The sequence below is a fragment of the Wyeomyia smithii genome, chromosome 3 (assembly GCF_029784165.1).
Source record: "Wyeomyia smithii strain HCP4-BCI-WySm-NY-G18 chromosome 3, ASM2978416v1, whole genome shotgun sequence".
NCBI lineage: Eukaryota > Metazoa > Arthropoda > Insecta > Diptera > Culicidae > Wyeomyia > Wyeomyia smithii.
This window is the reverse complement of record NC_073696.1, coordinates 239,887,439-239,904,889: the sequence shown is the minus strand read 5'-3', so window position 1 is coordinate 239,904,889 and position 17,451 is coordinate 239,887,439. Positions and strand designations below refer to the sequence as shown.

The 17,451-nt window shown below is 37.0% G+C and overlaps 3 protein-coding genes across 3 annotated transcripts; all 3 read right to left on the bottom strand.

The window, feature by feature from the left end:
* Nucleotides 1-452: 452 nt before the first annotated feature.
* On the bottom strand, nt 453-986 carry LOC129729145 (uncharacterized). Its single transcript, XM_055687629.1, has one exon. It carries the CDS (start codon nt 984-986, stop codon nt 453-455), a length of 534 nt encoding a protein of 177 aa, XP_055543604.1.
* Nucleotides 987-12,578: 11,592 nt separating this feature from the next.
* On the bottom strand, nt 12,579-13,463 carry LOC129729836 (uncharacterized). Its single transcript, XM_055688679.1, has 3 exons — nt 13,335-13,463; nt 12,821-13,273; nt 12,579-12,749 (listed from the first exon to the last, which is right to left on the bottom strand). The coding sequence occupies exons 1-3, from the start codon at nt 13,435-13,437 to the stop codon at nt 12,706-12,708; spliced, it is 600 nt and encodes a 199-aa protein (XP_055544654.1). The 5' UTR covers nt 13,438-13,463; the 3' UTR covers nt 12,579-12,705.
* Nucleotides 13,463-16,193, bottom strand: LOC129729144 (uncharacterized). The gene is made up of 4 exons (XM_055687627.1): nt 16,016-16,193; nt 15,491-15,945; nt 13,572-13,916; nt 13,463-13,513 (listed from the first exon to the last, which is right to left on the bottom strand). Exons 1-4 carry the CDS (start codon nt 16,191-16,193, stop codon nt 13,463-13,465), a joined length of 1,029 nt encoding a protein of 342 aa, XP_055543602.1.
* Between the last annotated feature and the right edge of the window lie 1,258 nt (nt 16,194-17,451).

Genomic DNA, 17,451 nt, shown 5'->3' with positions numbered 1-17,451 from the left:
ATTAGGTCTGATGTGGTTTTTGGCTTTTAGCATGAGTTAACTTACCAAACGGGATACAATATTAATAGCGTGCGGTTTTTTTTACTGTATGCATGGCCAGAGGAGAAACAAAACTACGGATAAAATTCTGCTGTCAGGGGTACCTACCCCTTGTAGATATTTGATATTCAGTTAAGCAAGAAAATAAGTAATTGTCTATTTGTTATACGCAGCTTAGCGACGAAATACGTTTTATAATACATTGATAATGAATTTATACAATGTAAAAAACGTGAAATATTTGTATTTGTATTACTTTGTGGAACGTTTGAAACTAGAATCGATACAATGGGATAATGCCTCCTCCGACTGGATATGACTGAAATGGCACCAACCAAATAATACAATAAACAATTTTATTGTCACATATATATGTAAATTTTATAAGTTTCGTTTGTAGTAATTAGCATTTCTCAATGATAACTCATCAAACTTTTTACACCCAACATTCGGGCTGCCTGACAATAAACTTCGTACCGCTCCGAACCGTAATCGGAATCTCTCTCCGCCTCCGGATTGAACGTTTTTGCAACAAAGTGGAAACTTTTGTCAACCGATCTATCCAATACTGGACGGACTCTTTTCTCCCAGTACCAGAGAGACACTCGTGTGCACCACTCAACACTACTGTTAATAATATCCGGGTTGTGGATTAGATCCTCTTCGCAGAGATCACGAGATGCTTCTTGATAGTTACCTCTCCAGGTAAGCTTGATATAGCCGCGGCCATAGTAGGGAGTGTAGAATTGGTCTGCTCCACCAGTCTCCACGGTATGCCTAAATCCGTTGCTGTCGCAGATCATATGGGTGATTATCAGGGCCGCTTCATTTCCGTCTCGCGCGCACAAGTTGATCAGCCGGGCAATTTCTTCCGATTTGCCTGGAACCCACGATTCCGGGGCGTAATATTTTGTGGACTGCAGAATGCTTTCTAATATATTAGCCATTGCCGATTAGAAATGAAACTGAAGCTAACAAGCCGAATATTGTAGATTTATAATAGCCAGACACGCCTGTTGTTAAAGAACCGCCATTTTAGATAAGAACCATTTGATAACAGGATTTTATGCAATCGGTGTTGTGAAATTATGAGTAATAATTTTATGATGATTGCTAATCAGTTACAGTTGAGAACTTAATTTGAAACTGTACTGCACTTTTAGTTATCACAAGAAATATAAATAAGTTTAAACGTTAAGTGGTAAAAAAGTGTTACGAAAATGACGTACAATAAGAGTTTTATTAGTGGCTATTTTTTTTCACGACTTTGTTTGGATGTGATAAATAGAATGGACTAATATAATTAGAGAGAGATTGTTACTTTATTTAGAAATCGATTAAACTTAAATTTGCGATTAAACGTGGAATACAGTATTAAAATTCATTGACTTGAAGATGATTACATAATTGATTTCATATTTATATTATACTTTATAAAATTCTAATTGTCTTTATAAATGAGATAGGGTTTAATCTTTAACCTCCCAGCTGGTCTCGCGGTACGGTGGTGGCCTAACAAGCCAGTCGTCGTAGGTTCAAGTCTCGACTCGGGAGAAATTGTTAGTGTCAGTTGGATCGTAGCTTTAGCCTCGCAATTGTCCTGTACACTTAACAGTTGGGTGCGAAGTCTGTGTATAATAAACAGTAGGTCGAGTTCCGAAATAACTTAAATGAAATATATAAATGAAATGATTCGATGGAACTCAAAAGACTTGTTTTGATGGTTCTGAATCGGATTCTGCTTAATCTCATTTTGTTCATAATTCATATGATAGGCATGAAGTGAGTTTATTTATTCTTTACCTGAGTAGAATCAATTGTTATATCTCTTTAAACAAATATAAAAACCATCAAATCTTGATTTAAAATGTTATAATAAAAAAATATAAGTTAACCAAACTTTCAACAATAAAACAAAAATGTTAGTCTTGAAAAACATTTAGGTAATTTTCAGTATCTTCAAAAACAAAAGAATGAATTCTGTTAAATTATAATAATTTGTGTATATTTAAGCACTGATGGCGAATCTAGAAGAAACAGATATAAAATGTAATAACAAGGGGCATTGATGAATTTTAGTAATAGAATAGCTAAAACATTTCACGAATATGAAATTTCATACGAGCGAATGACAGACAGACTGTGATAGTACAATTATAAAAATAACTACACATTGACACTCTGAGCAAATAAACCGACAATTCCTCCTCTAGTCTACGCGCACTTCAAGCTTTCCGGGAGGCAATGTTTATTCACAGCTGACACGTTTGACGAATGAGTTCACCAGGGCTTACAACGTGCGACGGTGTTAGCAAAGCCACCGAACGTGTCTTACAGAGCGCCTGCTGAATTTATGTTTAACACCTGTGCAGCCAGAACAGTGAGTGCCTATTCCGAATCATCGATCAGGAGGCCATTAACGAGTGCTAGCTAACCGAAGCATGTTATTATAGAATTTGTACTGTGAATTCGTGTTATTAATCATAACTTTATGATACAACTTTGCGAGTGGCTTTTCGGCACCTGGTCTGGCGATTGTTTCGAGTGTATAGTATATTATTTCTCGGGCCCATAGCCGTGCGTAAGGTTTTGGGGCTCAAATCTTCCCCAGTAACGAAGGAAAAACTAATTAGAAACTAATCAAATTATTTGTACCTACTGGCCAACGTCATGGATTGGCAAATAAGCGTTCTTATCAAAATTTATAGTTTGCTTAAACAGATAAAAAGTAAAATTCAGATTAACAGAGCCCAAACAGCAGGAAATATTGAACAAATATCAGAGCGAAAGAAAGGTAGGCCACAGATAACAGAATCACAAAAGGCAGAATTTTGGACAATCATAAGAGGAGTTACTAAAAACGGAAACAAGAAACAACTAGAGTTACGAGGGACACAAAGAGTAGAATAAAAAAAACTTCCCGGTGAAAAATCAAGAAGGTTTATGGTTGAATTGAGTGCATGTTATACCAATAATGATTCTACAGTTCATATAAGAAGATTCCAGGAAAACCAAGCTAAAAACAACAAAATAAGCATTGTCTTGTGATTTGAGACTGACATCCATTGTCGAAATTTTAAATAACTATTAAATAACTAATATTTATTATATGTACTACACTGACGGATCACTTCTTGATGGGTCCACTGGCTTCGGTATCTTCAATAACAATTTAACCGTCTCCCATAAGCTCGATAATCCTGCTTCTGTTTACGTCGCAGAATTAGCTGCAATTCAGTACACCCTAGGGATTATCGAAAAAATGCCCACGGACCATTATTTCATCTTTACGGACAGTCTCAGTTCCATTGAGGCTCTCCGATCGATGAAAGATGTTAAGCACTCTCCGTATTTCCTGGGGAAAATACGGGAACATCTGAGTGCTTTATCCGAAAAATCTACTCAGATTACCTTAGCGTGGGTCCCTTCTCACTGCTCGATACCGGGTAATGAGAAAGCGGACTCTTTGGCTAAGGTGGGCGCAACAAACGGTGATATTTATGAAAGACCAATTGCCTTTAATGAATTTTTCGCACTTGTACGTCAGAATACGATCATCAGTTGGCAAAATGCTTGGACCAGAGGGGAATTGGGAAGGTGGTTACATTCCATAATCCCCAAAGTATCGACGAACCCGTGGTTCAAGGGGTTGGATGTAGGTCGGGATTTCATTTGCGTGATGTCCCGGCTTATGTCCAATCACTATAGATTTGACGCGCTCCTCCGTCGTGTTGGGCTCGGGGAAAGTGGTATCTGTGCCTGTGGTGAAGGTTATCACGACATAGAGCATGTGGTTTGGTCATGCCCTGTACACCGTGACGCCAGGTCTAAATTAATAGCTTCCCTGCAGGCCGAGGGTAGACAGCCGGCTGTTCCTGTTCGTGATGTCTTGGCGAGCCGTGACCTATCCTACATGTCCCTTATATACGTTTTCCTGAAATCCATCCACGCCCCAGTCTAGTCCCGTTCCCCTCCGTCTACACCCAACAAAACGACAAGAACACGTTTGAACCTTAAGCACAAAACCAGCAACCAGACCCCGCACAACAGAACCAGGACCCAAGGACTACGAGCCTCTGTCCCAACTCACGACATCGTGGCTCAGCAGAACGAATCCATACATGCCATTCGACGATTATCAGACGACCATTGAACAACAAAACACTGATTGGAAATCCCATGCTAGTTTTAAGTTAGACTTAATTTCAGCTCGTAGTCGGCAGCGAGGATAAAAAATTTGCTTTAGTTTTTAAGTCATCAGATATAATTGGCGCCGTTAAACATTAAATTGTATTTGTGCCGTGTCAAATAAATGTTATGTGAAGAAAAAAAAAAAAAAAAACTAATATTTATTGTTTATTGATCACTAAAACCCAAACTACAACACTGAAATCCGGAAAAAAAACAAAATTTAAACAACTTACTTGGAGATAGATCCACTTCATATTGGGTTGCAGCTTTCTATTTACTGTGGCGCCTCTAGTGGCGGATACGAATAACTAATGACAGCACAGTGATGAGGAAGGTTTGTTTACATAGTGGTAAAAGTGTTTTTAAATTCGAGTTAGTGGATCATAAGTTTTCGACGATGGAACGTGAGAGAATTTTGCGATTCTCCGAATCAACCGTAAACAGCGTGATGAATCGATTCAATGAAACTCTAACGCTGGACCGTGCTGAAGTGGAACGATTGACAAGCAGCTACGATTGAAAGTTTGCAGAGCAATTTGGACGAATCTTGAGATCACCCTGCGTGATTTGGCTAAAAAGTTCTCGGAGCCGTATTAGGCCAGCAAGCACCGCAACAGGACCTCAGGCAGAACCTTGTTGCAAAACGGCGCACTGGGATGCTGTATGGAAGAGTCTTGACCAAATTCGACGACTGCATTTTAAGGGACGATGAAACATATGTAAAAACTGGATTTTCCGCAGCTCCCAGGACAAAAATTATTTATGTTCAAGTGCAAGGGTGATATCGCCGAATTCCTATTTGATGACATGTTAGGTCGGAAGCTGATGGTGTGGGGGGGGGGGTCCTGAAGCTGTGGCAAAAAAACCTAAGGTTTTCATCACCGGATCAACCATGAATGGCCAGGTGTACAAGGACAGTGCCTCCAGAAGCGGATTTTACCGTTCATCCAATCACAAGACGGTTCTGTGAAGTTCTGGCCTGACTTGGTTAGCTGCCACTAAAGCCGGGAAGTCATGGATTAGTACAAGAAGAATGGAATTGATATAATCGAGAAAGTTATCAACCCACCAAATTGCATAAAACGGCCGAACGATTGAAAGCCAGCTGATTTAAATAGAAAACAATGGCAGATCGAGTTGACAGTTCCACTATGCAGAAGATGGTGGGCGATACAAAACGAAAAGTGCGTGAATTCCTCTGAAAATCAGACAAATAATTTTTTCTATATTTTTTTCAAGTCAATAAATTCGCTGCAAAATGATATCTCAAAATTTTTTCTACGTATTTTTCTGACGAAGATATGTCCTATTTTGTGCGGCCAAATATCAAATGGATCAAGCTTTACTTTCCTGGTGAAACATCTCTCAGGAATTCACTTGCATCACAATGTTACGCCAACGCACTCGGTCCATGTCATTGTGTCCAGTTTTTTAGCGGCCTACATTTCTGAGATTTTGCTCCACTTGGTCTAACAATCTAGCTCGTTACGCGCATCTACGTCTTGTACCGGCCGGATTCGAGGCGAATACCATTTTTGCGGGGTTTTTGTCCGGCATTCTCACAACATGTCCCGCTTCTTGTACTTTTCCTGCTTTAGCGACTTGTAGGATACTGGGCCGTAGAGTGTACTGAGCCGTAGAGTTGCGCTAGCTCCTTCCAGGTTGTCAACTCATCATTTGAATCCCATTAACTACCAAAAGAATGTAATTAGTCAGCCAGAAGCAGGCTCTTTAATTTTTTTGTAGACCTTGTTAGGGAAAGTCAGCAAGCGACCAATCAGAGGATGTAATTTTCGTTTCAACAAGGCTTGAAAATTTTCAATGGTACAATAGTTCGCATAATCAAACACCAATTTTCTGTATTTGGGCGGATGCGTGTATAATTTTCCAATCGATTGCTGCGAAAATGAGGGAATAAAAGGGTCAAATAAAGTGAAACGAAAAAGTTTAGAGGATAACGAAACAATAACAGTCAGAAATGACTAAACTTTGAACAGTCAAAATTTAAAAAGCAGTTCAGGGTACTTGAAAAAGTGTATTCAAATGAGATTAAACGAATTTTAAAAAGTAATTTTAAGCGCGAAGAATTAGAGCACTGGAGTTAACCAACGAGTTTTCATAAGAGCAATATGAATAAATGCAAAGCAAAATGCGGATATTTTGAAATGCACTGGTAGCTAGGGTTCGCGATCCCGGTAACGATTTCCAGGGAAATACCGTTTCCCGAGATTAGAAATATTGACCACGGCGGGATTTCCGAATCCCTCAGAAAATATTTAATGATTCACTATAGTTTCCAATACAATCACGCAATCAAACTAATTACCCAATTGAAACGCAAAGCGAAAACGAGTTTTACTTATTTCATTTTTGCATATAAAAATAAACTTTGTTCGGTAAAGTTGTAGCTCATTTTATATAAAACAACTTTGTCAAAGACACCATACTTCTACGTAGCGTGGGGGACATTCGTGGGATTGATTATCAACTAGGTGGAGGTCAAGGTCCTAAGAGCTCCTAAGAGTATAGTTTCAACCAATTTTTCAAAAATGGGTAGATTTAGCGCAATTGAAAACGAGCGTGCTAACTCTCACAATTTTTAATAACAAGATGATTTCGCTGCAACCTGGTGGGGGTGACACCCAGGAAAAGCAGGGTGACACTAAACCATTTCTATTTAAAATTATGATTAAAATATCATGCAATCCAGATATAGGCATTTGTCTCTCGCTGTCTCCTGTTTAGATATCTGTAAAAATAATTAGATATTAGAAAAAATAATTAATAGAAATCTTCAATAACTAAAAAAATATAAGAGATAAAAATAAATTTTCTCCGGTAAATTTGTGTGTTTTATTATAGTTAAAACATAATAGAACATTGGAAAATTTAAGAGAATCTCAATAAAAAGTTATATAATAAATGTTTTTAATGGGCATTCTAAAGAAAACTTCACAATAGTACATTCAAATAGGCAGATAGATATAAGATGTCTTCGATAAATTTGTTTCTTATAAAATTAGCTATAACATTGCCGAACGAAGTGAATTTTTATTTGCAAAAAAAATGAGGAAAACAAAATTCGTTTCTTACTTTTAGGTATATTAATCACAAAACTCTAACTTTCAAAAAATGAAGAACAAATAACAAAACTACTTTACTGAAGACACTACGGTTCCAAAATCATTTTTTTTCTGAGTAAAAAGTAATTAATGTAAATTAGTGCATTACAGGTACCCTCGATTTCACGTACTTCGATTTTACGCACATTTTATTCGACTTTAAGCACAAATTTTCAAACACATTTTTAATTCAAATGTTTTTTGTTTGAATGGTGCATATCGCAGGATTATATAAATTAGGCATTGTTCACAAATAAGGGGCTGTAAAAGAGAGGTAAGAAAGTGTCCTCGATCCATATAATTTTTCGAGAATTTTTATGAAAGTTTATCCACCGAGGTCATAAATCACCCAAAATATATCCGTGTGGTATATAGATAGTCCCTGATGAAAACTTGTTCAATTTGAAATCGTTCAAAAACTAAGAGTAAAAAAATGTCCCAAATTTGATACATATTTCCAACTGTCATTTTTATTCTGGTTGAAATTGATTTGCCATTTTGTGCTACTGGTAATTTTTTTTGAATTACTACTAGTTAGGGAATATCCATAAATGATGATGTAGCTTTTTGGGGTGTTTAACCCACCTCCCTCCCCCCCAAAACATCGCAGCATTTCGTCGCAAAGTCAGACCTTCCTAGATAATTACTAATCAGGGAACATCAATAAATGATGTAGCTTTTCTAATGGTTTTTCTGAGACCTCGCCCCCCCCCCCCCTCATAGCGTTTCGTCACAAAGTCAGACCCACCCTCTAGATAATTACGTAGCTTTATAACAGTCCCCCCCATGACAATTTTTTTTGCAAATTTCATTATCAAAAACATACCTTGTATCATAAATAAACAAGAAAAGAGAAGAAAGTAATAAAAATGACCCTAAACAGACGAAACAGTGATAAAAAGATCAATTATTGTTTATTTCATTGCTTGTTGGACTTTCTGCTTTTTATTTATAGACGTCAAAAATATTCACCCATCTATACTGCCGTTCCAATCATAGTAGTCCCATGTTCTACACAAACCTTATGCATGCTGGGACAACTATGCTTGGAAGGGCAGTATAGTTGTTATATGTACCACAATCATTTCGAGCTGACAAAAAATCAGAACAAAACAAAACCATACCCTGTCCAGCAAACTTCTGTTTTTGAACCAGGAAATGCTTAAAGTTGAATCGTCACGACTATTTACTGTTTTCCTGCCACTGCTTCTGCCGTTGTTTCTACCATACCAGTGTAGAGAGCAGGGTAAGAATTTTTTGGTGTGACAAAATTATTTTACTGTGAGTTTATTCAGAGGTTAAATGCGCAAATGAAAAATCCAATTTTTTTTCTTAGTTTCATATTTGCTACGTAGTTTGGCTTGACCCCCCCCTCCCCCTCGTCACATTTCGTCACAAATCTGCAGACCCCCGCTGCTCCCTCGAATGCTAAGTCATTTATGGATGTTTGCTAAACGGCTAAGTAGAGAACGTCTTTTAATTACGTAACGCAAATGATTATCTTCTTTGACCCTCTCTCTGCTATGTGACTATTTTTCGGACCTTAAATTTTTTTGTATTGGTTGTCCAACTTACCAAGTGCTTTTTCGGACGTAACGTAATAATTGAATGTTCTCTTACATGTTTATTTGCAAGTTTTCAATTCCAGAAATTATTTTAGGGTTATTATAAAAGCATTATTAGTTTATTATACACAGCCTTCGCAGCCAATTGTTTAGTGTACAGGACAATTGCGGGGCTAGCGCTACGATCCTACTGAAACTAACAGTCTCTCCCGAGCCGAGACTCGAACCTACGACGACTGGCTTGTTAGGTCAGCATCGTACCTCGAGACCAACTGGAAGGTTATTTAAAATAATAATACTATATTATGGTTGTTAGCGGGGAGCAAGGATAGAATTTCGAAACACCGGGTTCTTAGCAGCACAAACAACCAAATTACGGTTCAGTGCAGCTTTAAATTGCAAATGTATTAATTAGTTTTGTTATAATAGATATAGTTTTTTTACTCACACTTTCGATGTCCTCACCGGATTGTTGCTCACGGTCAACTTGACCTACTTTATATTTTTAATCTAGCTGTAATTGTACATATTTGTATTGCATGTAGTTTAGATATAAGTTTATAATAATTACTTGTAGGTTAACGTTATCTCAGACTGCACATTTGATGCAATGATCTAACCTAGCTCTCTGTGACCGCCTCTTAAGGTTTAAGCCCAAAATTCCAATTTTGTTTATAATTAATAATGTAATTCAATAGCACTTAGGTTAAGATAGCACTAAGTTTTAATTGTAAGTATTTTGAAGATGTTCACACCACGAGTGGTTCAATCTAACTCCTCAACTGGATGTTCTCGAACTTCTACTTTGCTTCCGTTCTACTAAGATTCTTTAATAGTGTTCGATAGTAGTTTGACGTTCAGTGACAGTCATTCCGTTGGGCCTTTCAGGGTTGGCCTTGCGAAACGATCTGAGGCAGAGTGCCCAACATCAACAAGGGTTAATTAAATATTAAAAATATTGCACAATTCGATTTTACGCACATTTAAAAAACGGGATTGCGCGTAAAATCGAGGTATAGCTGTATTTAGGTAAAAATCGTCAATAACCAAAAAATATGTGAGATAAAATTAAATTTCCTTCGAAGAAATTATTTGTTTCACTATAGCTAACAATATTGTAGAACATTGAAAAATTGTAGAACATCACTATGAAAAGTTGAATTGAAAATAATTGATTTTAGGGGTGATTTATAGAAAACTCCACAAAAGTCTACTTGAATAGATTGATAGAAGTATAGTGTCTTTGACAAAGTTGTTTCTTTTAAAATGTTCTATAACTTTGCCGAACATTTTTATATCCCAAAATGAGAGAAGTAAAATTCGTTTCTCACTGTTGAGTGGATTAATCACAAAATTGCAACTTCTATAACATGGAGAATAATTAATGGAACAACTTTACTGAAAACACTCTGGCTCTAAAATATTTTTTTTTGGGTCAAAATAATATCGATCACGTTTTTGCAGCTTTGGAAACAGTCTGCACCGGTATTTTTTGTCAACAAATTTGCTTCGAAGTTCGCAATAATAGTAAACAGTATAAAATATACATGTATAAAAATTTTCCCAATCAACCGCTACTGTATCCAATTTAAATCTTATTCTGAAGATATAAAAATCTCCTCTCAAACGATAATCTTACGCACGGTTATGCCCAACCTTCAATATTCTAAAATGAACCATTCAACAACGCGCACACACCCAAACTACCAGAGTGCTACCTCAAGCACCATCCGGACATCACAAATGCAACAATGTTGGCAGATGTATTTGATAAAGGCTCACCTACACACATTTGATATCCACCTACACCTACACACATTTGATATCCTCCTTCGCGCTGACACAATATTGTACTGCCATCATTTCCACCCAATGTGTTTTATGTTCGACCAGATGTCAGTGCAATGTTTAGTATGTTGCACGACTGAATTATTGGCTACAGCAGCTATCTACACTAGCTAATTTTCCAGCGATTGAACCAGCGGAAAATGACAACGTACGATGATGGATGCAGTTTCGAGAAGGTTAACCAACATCCAACAGAGCTACGTGTTCATGTTGAGATATTTTTATGATCACTCTCCGGTTTTAGAATGTTTCAAAATCGCCTGGCTGTACAAGTTTGAAGACTACCGTTTCAAGGTATGAAAGCCTTAGAGCGGAAAAGGAGATCAAAATATGGCTTGTTCGTATCTTCGCGTCGTTTTCAGGTAAAACTACAGCATCAACAACATGCCATAAATGAACACGGCAATAACTGAGCTGAGCTTTTCCCAACGAGCGACCGTAGCAGCAAGGTGGCAGGCTAAAAGCCCGTGGCTTATAATATCTCACGTACCACGTTACAGCATACCCCAGGAACTGTTTTTCTCCATGTTGCTATGCTATGCATCAAAGCGAACTGAAATTGTGACATCTCTAATAAAACATGCATGAGACCTTAAACGATAATAATCTTCATTTCAAGAATGCGGCACACATGGCACGAACTCAACTGTGGGGCCCTTTGGAACTGGCCAATAAGCACGGTCGGTAGGAAGGTAGAATAGCCCAGCTCCGGTGCTTTCATTCCACCGCAGAAGCTCATTTGGTTCTTTATAGACCGGAAAAGGGAAGCGAAAGGGCCTGCTGACGCCGGAACACGCATCAGCCAATGAGATCCTGATCGTGGCATGAGTCATGCACAATTAACCTTACCTTGTTGCTCTGCTTTTACCGTTTATAGTCGGTGTGATATGAATTTTTTATCTCTTACCTAGCAAGGCAGACAGACGGCACAAGCCGGCCCGGAAGGGGTCGTAACTAAAGATGTGTGCACTGAAAATATATTTTAGTTTATTCCACGAAAACGTTCGTTTTACATACAAAACCTTTTGTTGTTTTCTGCAACGAAACCAATGCGTAATAAATATGGAGGTACTTTCGTTAGAACTGTCAGCATTGTAACAGATTTCTATTCGTATACATGACGAAAGGTTTTTAAAATGAACTAAATCAATCGTACAAACAAACGCTGCATAATGTAAATAGTACGAAAAATTAGTAAGCGTACGCAACAATATATACATTCTACGAAATCAAAATCACAGAACACAAAAATTTTGTTCAAGTAATTACTCATGCTTACGTTTTTTGTAGCATGTACAAAACAACTACGTACTTCTACTAGAACATTCGTACCACTAACGAACCTAGTAGTACAGTTTAAAAACTATTCGTAAACTTTCGACTATATTTCGTACAATGTACAGACAATTATGTACGCTGCATACATTTTTCGTACTATTCTGAATCCAATGTCCTATCGGAAAGAGGAGAAAATGGACTTCCAGAATCCATAAAATTTGCGTAATGATAACCCCAATGTGTCTAGAAAAAGATATCATAGGTCAGTTATAAATTTCGGATGATCCTTATGTCTTTCGTTTTCAAGAAGATGGGTTCATATGTAGTTGTGCTATATATGTCGGGGCGCTAGTGGTAAGAAAGGATTATTTTTAAGTATTGAGAAAATCAGAATTCTCCGAAACAGGAAATTTCTCTGGATAACGAACTTGACGGAAACGTACGCAATATTATGAGAAACGTTGTCGTTAGGGTTTAAGCTTTGTATTGTAGTTTGTTTCTCAATACTTGAAAAAAACATAAATAACGTGACTGTATTTTTTTATTTCATGAATTCTGATATTTTGAATAAAGTAAATTTGACTCAAGTATATTCATATCCATATAATTTTTTAAGATGTTGAAGATGTTTCAAATAACCTAAAATTATAGCAAACGAAAATTCAGGCATCGGCAGCTGGTTGCGTAGATCTTCTGACTTTTGCAGCTAAAAAACATGAATTAAATTTAAAAAATGTGCAGTTCTATGTTATGAACATCAAGAATTATCAAACTTACCGTTAAGTTCATTTAGTAGTACGAAAGTATGTGGTTTCGTTCTTGCACCATCGTATTCCAATTTGTAGAATTCTCTGTTCAAAAAATCCCACAAGTGCTCACACTTGGGTGGGTAAGCAATGTTAAACAGCTGGTATGCTTTGAAACATACATCTACAGCCTTTGCAAAGCTGTAGAACTTATATGTTATGTTCTCAAAGTCTACCATGATTGAATGGAAGTTCTCTATAGTTCCAATAAGTGTCATAAAAGGTGGAATACAGGACTCACGCTTCACTTTCTCATCATATTTCTGTTTATACTCGGTTTCAGTAGCGCAAATAGTTAGGAACGCCTCTCTCGATTCCTGAATACTGTAGAATCGTCGTTTAGGATCTGTTGTTAACTTCTTCTCAATCCGCGAAAAAGGTAGTAGCATTTGCATAAGACGGAACGTCATAGCGGCTGACGAGTCTGAAGTATATAAAATATTATATAAACAACTTAGGTCTAATTCATTACTTGATTTTTGTACTTTGTGATAGATTGTTGCTTTTGTCAGAAAGTTTGTTCAACATGTCGTTGTCTTCAGATGACTTGAACGACTCACGATGTTTCGGGAATATTTCCTCCACCATCACATCTACGAACGCGTCAAGGGAATCAAGTAATTCGTTTTTTCTGACCGTGTATAAATACAAAATCAGCTTCGATCTATAAGAAAAATTACAAATTAGTCTAGTGACAAATCATAATTAAGAAACAAACAAACCATCCTATAGCCATCTGGATTTTTGAACTGTGGCCAAAGGTCAAATATTTTGCTTGCGGATTGCGGGTTGTTTTGATTCTGAATTATGTTCAACCGCGTTGCAGCACATCCCACCCAATGCGCAAGCTTTTCATCGTAGCTCATGGTAGCCATTTCATGTCTCAGAGCGCGGATATGAATTTCTTCGTCTTTTTCAGTTGTAAACGTTTTCGAAGGATTGCCAACTATGGACTTCGTGCTTTTTTCTAAGCTTGATTTGCGGTTGAGATTGCTTTTCCAGTTTCGATATTTGTGGTAGAGTTTACCCAACGGTGCGCTATTTTTCCTTTCAACGAAGTAGTACGCCTATTGAAAAATGAGAGCATTTTTTAAGTAACCTCATATTACCGCTTACAAGTTTTAGACTAGTTCAGTCAGCTTCAGATATTTTTGAAATATAACACAAAAAAAGATTGTATTCATTGAAATGTTCGAAGTGTCGTACCCAAGTTGTTAGGTATAATGATATTGGTTAATATATTTTTGATTTTTATCGTTTCTCTGTCACAATGACATCCCTTCAACGATAATGTAACGTCAATGAGCTATGATATGATGGAGAATGGAATGGAACGATAAATACTTTGTTATATTGAATATTGGAAATATTTCGCAATATATCAATAGTGTCTTGCCCCTAGGTTGCTCAACTTTTTACGAAAATGCGTCAAATTTTATTCATTTTACAGCTATTTTCCACGAGCGTGTACAGTAGCAATCTGTCAAAACTTCAAAGTGTTTCAGTTGTTTGGGAATGTATGAGAAGGTGAATAAAATCCAAAGAATCTTAGGTACTTATAATATTAATATTATAATGTGAGTTACGAAAACAATGTCGTAGTCTACAATTGTTTTACAGGTATCAAACAACAGATGTTCGATAAAAGAATCTATGTTCTCATCCCGTGAGTCTAGTGGTCAATCATTAACATATGCTTTTAGAAATATGCCGGTAGTAATCGAGCAAACATTTAAGAACGTGGATATTATACGGCCTATTTTTCTTCTGACGTTTCTGGAACACTGACCGTATCGAAAAAATTTGATAGAAAAGCCAAGAAATTTTCATGATATTGTTAAGCGAAACAGGTGAAGAGAAAACGTTATGTTATGAAAAAAAAAACCCTTATGTTCAGTTGCATGAATATTCAATATGTAATTTAAAAAAAAACTACGCTACATACTTTCCTTCAAGAGCTTAGACTGAAAATGTGTATAACAAGTGAAGAACATTTTCCACCTTTTGCAAAGAAACAAGTTTGTTTATATCGTACTTCTGGAGAAAATTTTCGAAAGGACTTATGTGTTTTAGTGAAGGAAGATCAAATGCACTCCCACGCAAACTAACACCACTATCGAGTACCTAACAGTTTTTTCTTTCTGATTATGATGTATGTTCGCGTGGGAGTTCTAAAAGATTCGAGTAGATAACATTTAAAAGATTCGAGTAGATAACATTTTGAACTTTGATTTCAAAAGCACAAAGGGTGGCGAACGGCTTCGGCAGTGGTTTTCATCGGCAGAATTCTTCGTAAGATTGCTGCAGCAAACCACTGCCGAAGCCGTTTGGTACCCTAAGTCCTTTTGAATATTTTCGCCAGACTGGTTCATTCACCAATTGCCTTGCGCGTCTTCAATTGGAACACAGCCATATATTGTATATGTATATGTATCATGCTCAACCTGAACTGATTGTAAGGTTCTTCAAATCTATTAATCAGTAGCTGACAATAGCTCGCTCTCACGAAGTTGCCAAATACAGAGAGCGCTAAACAATTTCAAATTAGGTTACATTTTACTAACTCAGCTTTTCCGTCCGCTGTTTACACTCAAAATCAAAAGAGATAAAGATAGTGAAGTGGAGTGTCCATTATACATACCATTACTTCTCCTGGAAAAACCTGGACTATTTGTGCCGCCAATACAGAACAGTCTTTGACTGTTAAATCGTGTTTGTTTTCAATACAGAACTGAAGGATGGATTCCAACATCAGCTTGCGAAGATTATCGTTGAGAATTTTGTCCCGGTTGAATACAGCAATCAAATTTAAACCATACTGATTTGACTTTAATATGGTGTTCAAATCAAGCGGAGCTTCCATAGCTCTGGACTGTTGTGCTGAATTTGATTCGTTCATCGAAGATTTGCTCGTAATGGACTGCGAAGAACATTCGGCTTTCTCGACGTCGATTGTTGAACGCGCAGATTCCATCCAGTTGTGCCAGTGGTGATAGAATTCAACTTGTGCCCCCAGAGGGATACACGGTTGGTTCAAAATTGATATAGCCATTTCCGGAGTAAGATGTCTCAGCACACCGACGTACAAGTGTTGGCCTATTTATGAATGAACAATTAAGACTGATACAGTGTCTGAAAAACGTTCGGGAAAATAAATTCAACTTACGACAGCAATACGGGAACAGATCTCCTACATTCCAGCTACTAAGCAACGCATACAATTCAAGTATATCGGCATTAGAGCTTGCATACTTCTGTATAAGTTGTTGGCACGTAAATGTAACATCCGCGGATGTTTCGTTTTCATTCGTGTTTGAGGTAGAATTATTGTTTTCAACATTCATAACGCCTATAATCGGAATTTGTTCAAAATCTTCTATGTTCACAAATTGCGATGGTTCTTCGTCTGAAGTGGCTTGCGTTGATACTACTACCGTTCCCATACTGTTAGTTTCTTCCGAGTGTTCCATTATGCGTTAGAGTTTTTCTTTGCGACATGTAAGTACAATAAACGTACAATTTTCTGTTCGAATATGTTATTTAGCAATATTGTTTCGGCCTAATCATGTTCAACCCCCGAGCTGTTTTATGAAGGTTAATAGGAGGGCCAGCTAGATTATCAACGCTAAGTATGTAGTATTTGCTTTGTTTCGTGGAATTGCACGTTTCGATTGCATAAGCAGCGTAGTGCTCATAATAATTTATCATTTCAATTCGTTTACAAACAACGTGTATAGTTGGGGAGTTACCAAATAAAATTACCTCATTTATTTCGAAAACTACCACATTTTCGACAGAAGTTGCATCCAAATATTGACACACAAAATATCCCTGTTTATACTTTTTGGACTTATACACACATTTGGAATAACAACGGAAATTGTTTCCATCAAAATTTTGTTTCTTGCAGAACGCTTGTATCAAATCAAAATGTGTTGTGATGATAGCATGATGAGACTGTACGATGTATACTGGCTTAACAGGCTCATTTATAAAATGAGCAAATTTCAGTTGATACTTTTTCGCTATGGAGATGCATATGTTCTTGCGGCTAGTTATATTACGAGCGTACGTTTTGAATTCCTTATGCTTCGCTTCAAAACGAAAAGACCAGTAATGCCTTGGAGGACCTGACTGCAGAATCACTTTATAATAATGTAGAAGCATATGGTGTTTTGGCTTCAAGGTATCTTTGAAGAGTCGAACGTAATCTTGATGGTGTTCGGTAATTAAAATACGCAGTCGTTCTGCTAAATCGCTTGAAATTTCAAAACAGAGAAGAATGTCAATCAGCTCTAGGAATTTCAGAATAAAGGACCATACATCATCATCGTCCGGAATAAGGTCACCGACCATTAAAGGAAACAGATGTATAAAACACATCATCTCTCTTGCAGTCATTTTTAAACGGAACTTATTCAAATGATTTTGTGTAATTTCAGGAGATACGTGGTCAATTTCTATTTCTCCATAGTTGAACATGTGTTTGCGTGTATTCAGTGTTTCAAGTGTTAGATATTTCATTGAAACGAAATAATTGATAACATGACAGATATCATAATGACATACACCTTCAAAAACATCATGCATCAAATCTACTGC

Excerpts from the sequence above, each read along its gene's own strand:
- LOC129729145 (XM_055687629.1), bottom strand. The coding sequence starts at position 986 with ATGGCTAATATATTAGAAAGCATTCTGCAGTCCACAAAATATTACGCC.
- LOC129729836 (XM_055688679.1), bottom strand. The coding sequence starts at position 13,437 with ATGGTGGAGGAAATATTCCCGAAACATCGTGAGTCGTTCAAGTCATCT. Across the intron at positions 13,274-13,334 it reads AAGCAACAATCTATCACAAA|ACTCGTCAGCCGCTATGACG; the intron begins GTACAAAAATCA and ends TATATACTTCAG. Across the intron at positions 12,750-12,820 it reads ACTACTAAATGAACTTAACG|CTGCAAAAGTCAGAAGATCT; the intron begins GTAAGTTTGATA and ends CATGTTTTTTAG.
- LOC129729144 (XM_055687627.1), bottom strand. The coding sequence starts at position 16,193 with ATGAATGTTGAAAACAATAATTCTACCTCAAACACGAATGAAAACGAA. Across the intron at positions 13,917-15,490 it reads TTTTTCCAGGAGAAGTAATG|GCGTACTACTTCGTTGAAAG; the intron begins GTATGTATAATG and ends ATTTTTCAATAG. Across the intron at positions 13,514-13,571 it reads ATCCAGATGGCTATAGGATG|ATCGAAGCTGATTTTGTATT; the intron begins GTTTGTTTGTTT and ends TTTTTCTTATAG.